Genomic DNA, 6975 nt, shown 5'->3' with positions numbered 1-6975 from the left:
TCATTCACTCCCAGACAGGCATATGCATTTGGTAATGAGGAGAAAAGAAACGTAAACAACATGCAGTGAGACAGAGAACCACAAAAAGACATAAACAGAAAGAAATGTGTTGTGAGCTGTGGAAAGAACTTCCCTAATAAGCAACAAAACAGTCAAACAGATACAACAGTTCAAACACATTCTAGAAAACAGTTCTATAGTTCTACTTCATAACAACACAGTAACATGAAGAGGAAGTGACATCATGACCCCAGTGAGGACAGAGCAGTGAAGGCGGGGGGAGGTACTCACCAGAGGAGAGGGAGACAGAGCTATGTTGCCTATGGAGGCTTTGAGTTCATCTACTGACGGGGCCAAACAGTTGGCACTTTCCGCCGGTAACGGTTTGATCTTGATCTTAAACTTTTTCCGGTGGTCCTCCTCTCCCTCTGACTCGCTGGAGGAGAAGAAGTGCTCCTTGGGGGGTTTGGGGCCGGGTGGGTCGCCGTTAAGGACAGCAATTGTTTCAATGCTGAAGGTCATAGGTGATAGGAGTAGGGTGAATTTGCCCCTAGATGCTGATCTGGGGTCAGTTTAGTATTTTCCACACTAATGGTTAAGGTTAGAATTGGGGGAGGGGAAGCTGATCCTAGATCTGTACCTAGGATAAACTTTACCCCAGAGAGTGTTTATATATCTAAATCTCTGTCAAATAGCATATACTACAGCATACAACCAGGAGACTGTACAATCTCCTCACAGAACAGTAGGTTCCATAAATATCAGACTAATGATTACATAGTAATTCCAGGAAGTGTGCCATTAGCTGTTATTGAATTGAAGTGATGCTCAGATTTTCCCCGGTAGTCTGTCGGTTTGTTATTGAGTTGAGATGAGATGATGCTTGACGGTGGCTGTTCTGCTAGGCTGTTCTGTGATGGCCTGGCTGTCGTGATTCACAGTTAGCTGTTTGCCAGACTAGTTCTGTGGTGGGCTGGATACTAAATGTTTCTGATCTAGTCAGACAGTCATTCACTAATACAGACATACTGACAGAAACAAGTTCAAACTGTAGTGTGATGTAATTCATGTCTAGCTCTATTAGGGTGTATAGTAGATACAAAGGATATCTGATCCTGGCCCCTCCTCCTCATCTGGCCTGAGACTGTAACCTTCATCGTCCACTGTAGGGGTGTTCTGAAACAGACAGAGCAACAGACACACCATATTTACACCATGCTAATCGGGGTTGGGCTCAATTCCATTTCAATTCAGGAACTTAACTGAACATTGTGCTTGTTACAAGGGTAGAATAATGATTTTTGCTTTTAGTACATACTGTATTTGTTGGGCTTAATCCATTTAAATTATGTCAATTCAGTTTCTGAATTGATTGAATTGAGCGCAACCCTAATGCTATATTGACATACCCCCAGAATGTTAAGAAACGACAGTAAAACAGTAACACATGGGTCAGAAGAATATCTATTCTCTATAACATATATTGATTGTTTTGTATCATGTGCTATATGAGCTTGTTCAAAGGGTAGAATGCTGGTTCCTTACATATCTGTCCCAGTCGATCTCTCCAGAGAACCCATTGACAGCTGCTCCATTGGCCTTCTTCTGGGACTGAAAACAGAACAACATGACATCACAATGAATTCCACCAATCAGAATCATGTATACGCAACTCATGCACTTCTATACCATTGAGTGATTGGCTATCACTACTTGATGGCGATGCTACCTATAGGGCAACTAGGTGCATTAAGCTCTAGTGGAGTCTGGTAGTAGAGTAACTATCCTACGCTAGAGGGGACTTCATAGTGTTCAATACCGATTCATTCTGCTGGGGATCCTGAATGATGACGGTCAACAACACAGAGAACACAAATACAATACAAATCATGTAACAGTTAACAAGTTATTCAATAGACTCATTTCATTTGATTCTAGAGTCTATTAAAAGGCCGATTCTCCTAAAGGACTGAGAGTCTTAAAATGACACTATTAAATCAAGCTTGTAAATAGCCAGTTATGTCTTCCTCCTTCCAGCAATGACAAACTTCTTTATTGAAAAGGTAACAAACTAAGATATTATGGACTATTTCTCAGATGAACAAGTTGTATGATTAATCCATTAGATAAAACATGAACGATTTTGGGATACTTACACCCCCATCTCTGTCAGGGGACCCCCTGAGGAAAAAAAGAGTAAGAGAAAGAAAAAAGGAAGGAAGGAGGGATGGAGACAGGGACAAAGAGAAAGTAAGGATCTTGAAATCCACTTGCCATATCATAAAATAGTTTATATTCAAACTGAAGTGCACTGCCAATTAGCAAAGCAGCACACTGGAATACCACAGTCTACACACACACACACACACACACACACACACACACACACACACACACACACACACACACACACACACACACACACACACACACACACACACACACACACACACACACACACACACACACACACACACACACACACACACACACACACACACACACCTATCAGTTCTCAGGAGTCATGAATCAAAATGAAAAGTTATCATGCACATACAACCCTGTGAGGTGAATCGATACGTCCCAAACAGAATTAGAGAAAAGACCTAGGCAAAGTAGTGATTGATCACAGTGATGAGTCTCAGCTACAGTTAGTTTCACAGAGGCATGGGCACAGCCTACAGCTGCCAAGGCAACTGTCATCGCATGAGCGGACATTACGTCTCAAACTGTAGAGCTCCTCAGGTGGAGCGTTCATGGTCAATAGAACCTCAACTCCCTCGATAGAACATCCACAGCCAGTGGAATCATATGTGGATTACTGCTGTGTATGTGTATCTGCGTGTGTGTGTATGTGTGCGTGCAAGTGTAAGTTTGACGGGTATACTTACGTGGAGTCATTGTCCTTGTCTCCCTTCTCTTTCTTCCGTATCCCAAAGGCCTTCCTGGTCCGTTTTTTCAAACCTGAGGACAAACCAGAGGAGAGAGATGTGTGAAGAACAGATCAAACACAGGCCCACACACAGACGGCGCACACGCACACGCACACGCACACACACAGTCAAGTTCCGAGCACACAAAATCAACAAGCAGTGTGTGTGTATCTGTGTGTGTGTCTGTGTTTGTGTGTGTCTGTCTGTGTTTGTGTGTGTCTGTCTGTATGTGTCTGTGTGTATCTGTGTTTGTGTGTTTCTGTGTTTGTGTGTGTCTGTGTCTGTGTCTGTGTTTGTGTTTGTGTTTGTGTTTGTGTGTGTCTGTGTCTGTGTTTGTGTGTGTCTGTGTTTGTGTTTGTGTGTGTCTGTGTTTGTGTGTGTCTGTGTTTGTGTGTGTCTGTGTTTGTGTCCATCTGTGTGTATTCATAGAGTTCCAGACTGGCTATACTATCCAGTGTCAGAACAGAGGCCCAGACCTGTGGTCCTGTGGATCAAGGTTGAGCTTTTCATCTATTATTGAGTAGCAGAATGCTCTTTGAAGGTTAATATTCATTCACATCTCAAATGGTCCTCATGGCCAATGCAGATGGATCCCTTTCTGTTGATCACTGATCTGTCAAGTCCCCTTCCTCTGATACTGGCTCTGCTCTGGCTAAATTAGTACTGGCTAAATTACTCCTCTGTAAATTACTCCTCTGTGTAAATTACTCCTCTGTGTAAATTACTCCTCTGTCTAAATGAGTCATCTGGCTAAATGAGTTCTTTGGCCAAATGAGTCCTCTGACTAAATGAATCCTCTGTCTAAATCAATACACTATCATCAACAGACATACAGTAACTCATATTATAGCCAATGAATAGTGAGGAACCTGGCAACTACCTCTGTCTACACTTCATCCTCACTTATTATGTTACAAAGTACAACAGAGAATGGCTGATATCTACCTTTACAGCAGGGAAAATAGTCCCTTTCTCTCAGGAAACACAAATCAAGAAGATTCTGCGTCATTAGATCTGTAACCTGCCTTGATACCAGCCTATTAAAACATGAACTCAGGAAGGAAGCAAACTTAATTGCTCTTCCTCCATATTCAGACCAAAGAGACTGGAGCCGACTGAAATGACTTGGAACAGTATACTTAAACAGTACAGCAACTGTTAAAGGCCCAGTCTAGTCAAAAACGTCATTCTGCTGTGTTTTATATATATTTCCACACAATGAGGTTGGAATAATACTGTGAAAATGATGCCATTTTAGTGTAAGAGCTGTTTGAAAAGACCGCCTGTAATCTCAGCCAGTTTTGACACCACCAGGCTGAAATGGGTGCGTGCCGGTGGCAGGGAAGTCCGGTGCAGGAAAACAAACTTGGTATAAACGGAGTACAAACAAATAACATAAGAGGGTACAAAACCCGTCACACACCGACACATGACTTGCACAAACATACAATAAAACAATCTCAGACTAAAAATGAGGGGAAACAGAGGGTTAAATACACAACATGTAATTGATAGGATTGGAACCAGGTGTGAAGGAAGACAAGACAAAACCAATGGAAAATGAAAAATGGATCAATGATGGCTAGAAGGTCAGTGACGTCGACCGCCAAACACCGCCCGAACAAGGAAAGGGACCGACTTCGGCGGAAGTCGTGACACAGGCAGTAAATTAGTTAATAGATCAATAAAAAAAGAGAGTTCCAAACTTCTCTGCCAAAAACAACTAGTTGTCAGTTTTCCCGTCCATACTCAGTCCTCGAAAAATGTAGCTTGAGAAATTGCTCTTTGCTAAGAAGCAATTTTTGATTCTTTTTGACAATTTTTGTAGAAAACAATCACAACAAGGAACTTAATTGTCACCAAAAAATGATTTGATATTGAGACAGAAATGGCTGAATTGGACCTTTAAGATTAAGCACCTCTTACAGAGACTGAAATTGGCATAACTTTCTGGACTATTTGAAACGGAGTAGGACTATCATATATCTACTATATACAATTCTACAATCCATTCTTACCCAAAATGAATGTCCAGTTATCTCCCTGCATTTCTGGTCCCTATATTCCAGCCTCGTCATTCTGCCATGTCTGTCTCTGCCTGTCTTCTCACACCTCCACCTCTCCTAGTACAGTGCAACACGCAGCGGGGGAACCAGAGCCTTAGAGTGTGTCTGCACGAAGTAGCATCGCACACACGCACGCACGCACGCACACAGTACAGTATCTTTATCCCTACCCTCTAGGCCAGTGCTTAAATTCAACACCAGTGACTCAACTCATGAATAAACAACAAATGCCAGAGTTGACGAATGAATCATCAACCCAGCACAGGGAGGAGGCCAATCTCCATGCAATCTCCCAAGGCACAGTCTAAACATGCCTCATCTGTAGCATGAAGTCCAAGAGATACGTGACAAGAGTTCAACTATGCCTCTATGTCTGTCTGTCTCTTCCTCCTTAGATATCCAGTATCTTAGGTACCTGTTCCTGTCTGTCTACAGGCTCTGTGAAGACCTGTCACTACCTGTCACTGTCCTACTGGGCAACTGTCAGTACCTGCTCCTTTCTCTGTCACAGCCTATGTCCCCGCTGGTTTTGAGGTTACCTTTCACAGCCTCACCCTGCATCTATCACATTCCCTGACCTCTTCCTCTGTCCCTGCTACAATGCTAGAAAAGAATTACCTAAAAGGGTTCTTCAGCTGTTCCCATCGGCAAACCCTTTGAAGAACCCTTTTTGGTTCCAGGTAGAACCCTTTTGGTCCCAGGTAAAACCCTGTTGGGGGGCACATGAACTCCCAGCCTATAAGAGAGCAGGAACAGGAGTGCCACCTGACTCAAACGACAGGAACAGGAAGCGGGCAGAGGGCGGCGGCAAGAGGGCGGAGGTAAGAGGATGGAGGGGGTAAAAACGAGTTAACTATGGCTGGCATTTGGGCAACCGAGAGGGAGCAAAGAATACACACTGCAAAAAAAGAGGGAGTCTGCAGTGAAGAATGCAGGCAGTTCTGTCTTTCTACTTTTCAGCATTCCATTTCAGTATGTCTTGGTATCTCTTCATCTAAGGTAGCCCTGTTACTGTTTCTCTCCGTTTCTCAAACAACAAGTCCTCAAACGAATCAGACCTGTCAAAACAACTTCCAACGGTGATCAGTCCTGAGATAAGACAGTTTGAGGTGATCTACAATGCTACTCTCTACATTAGCTCTGTTATGGCTGTGCTTTACTAGATGTCTGTACCTCAGCTACCCTGTGAGTTCTATGCTTGTCTGGCTTCCTGTGTGTCTAGACTGCATGGTGACAGTGTTGTGTGCTCTTCTGTGTTCTGAGCAACACAGTGTGAATGTTGTGTGCTCTTCTGTGTTCTGAGCAACACAGTGTGAATGTCGTGTGCTCTTCTGTGTTCTGAGCAACACAGTGTGAATGTTGTGTGCTCTTCTGTGTTCTGAGCAACACAGTGTGAATGTTGTGTGCTCTTCTGTGTTCTGAGCAACACAGTGTGAATGTTGTGTGCTCTTCTGTGTTCTGACCAACACAGTGTGAATGTCGTGTGCTCTTCTGTGTTCTGAGCAACACTGTGTGAATATTGTGTGCTCTTCTGTGTTCTGAGCAACACAGTGTGAATGTTGTATCTGTCTGGGTTTAACTGTAGTCTGGAGATGTTGACTGTGATTCAGACCCCAAAGCCTTCATCAGTCTGGACCAGGGAATCCCTGGAGTGCCGAGGATAATTAAGATAGCTATGATCTTAAAACACACACACACACACACACACACACACACACACACACACACACACACACACACACACACACACACACCACACACACACACACACACACACACACACACACACACACACACACACACACACACACACACACACACACACACACACACACACACACACACACACACACACACACACACACACACACACACACACACACACACACACAGTCCCCCTCCCCCTCTCTCTCCCCCTAGCTGGTGACTGGGCTCATTTAGGGAGATTGCTAACTCTAGGGAGGAGAAGCAGAGAC

General features: G+C 43.7%; 1 protein-coding gene across 1 annotated transcript; it reads right to left on the bottom strand.

Moving 5' to 3' along the window:
* Nucleotides 1-291: 291 nt before the first annotated feature.
* Nucleotides 292-5043, bottom strand: LOC124027949 (SH3-containing GRB2-like protein 3-interacting protein 1; the record flags this gene model as incomplete). Its single annotated transcript, XM_046340157.1, has 7 exons — nucleotides 4952-5043; nucleotides 2892-2964; nucleotides 2157-2181; nucleotides 1820-1840; nucleotides 1546-1611; nucleotides 1110-1176; nucleotides 292-476 (listed from the first exon to the last, which is right to left on the bottom strand). Coding segments are annotated over exons 1-7 (468 nt in total), but the record flags the coding sequence as incomplete, so codon positions are not given.
* Between the last annotated feature and the right edge of the window lie 1932 nt (nucleotides 5044-6975).

The sequence above is a fragment of the Oncorhynchus gorbuscha genome, unplaced genomic scaffold (genome assembly GCF_021184085.1).
Source record: "Oncorhynchus gorbuscha isolate QuinsamMale2020 ecotype Even-year unplaced genomic scaffold, OgorEven_v1.0 Un_scaffold_3601, whole genome shotgun sequence".
NCBI lineage: Eukaryota > Metazoa > Chordata > Actinopteri > Salmoniformes > Salmonidae > Oncorhynchus > Oncorhynchus gorbuscha.
The sequence above is the reverse complement of the archived record's forward strand: the minus strand, read 5'-3'. Positions and strand labels throughout refer to the sequence as shown.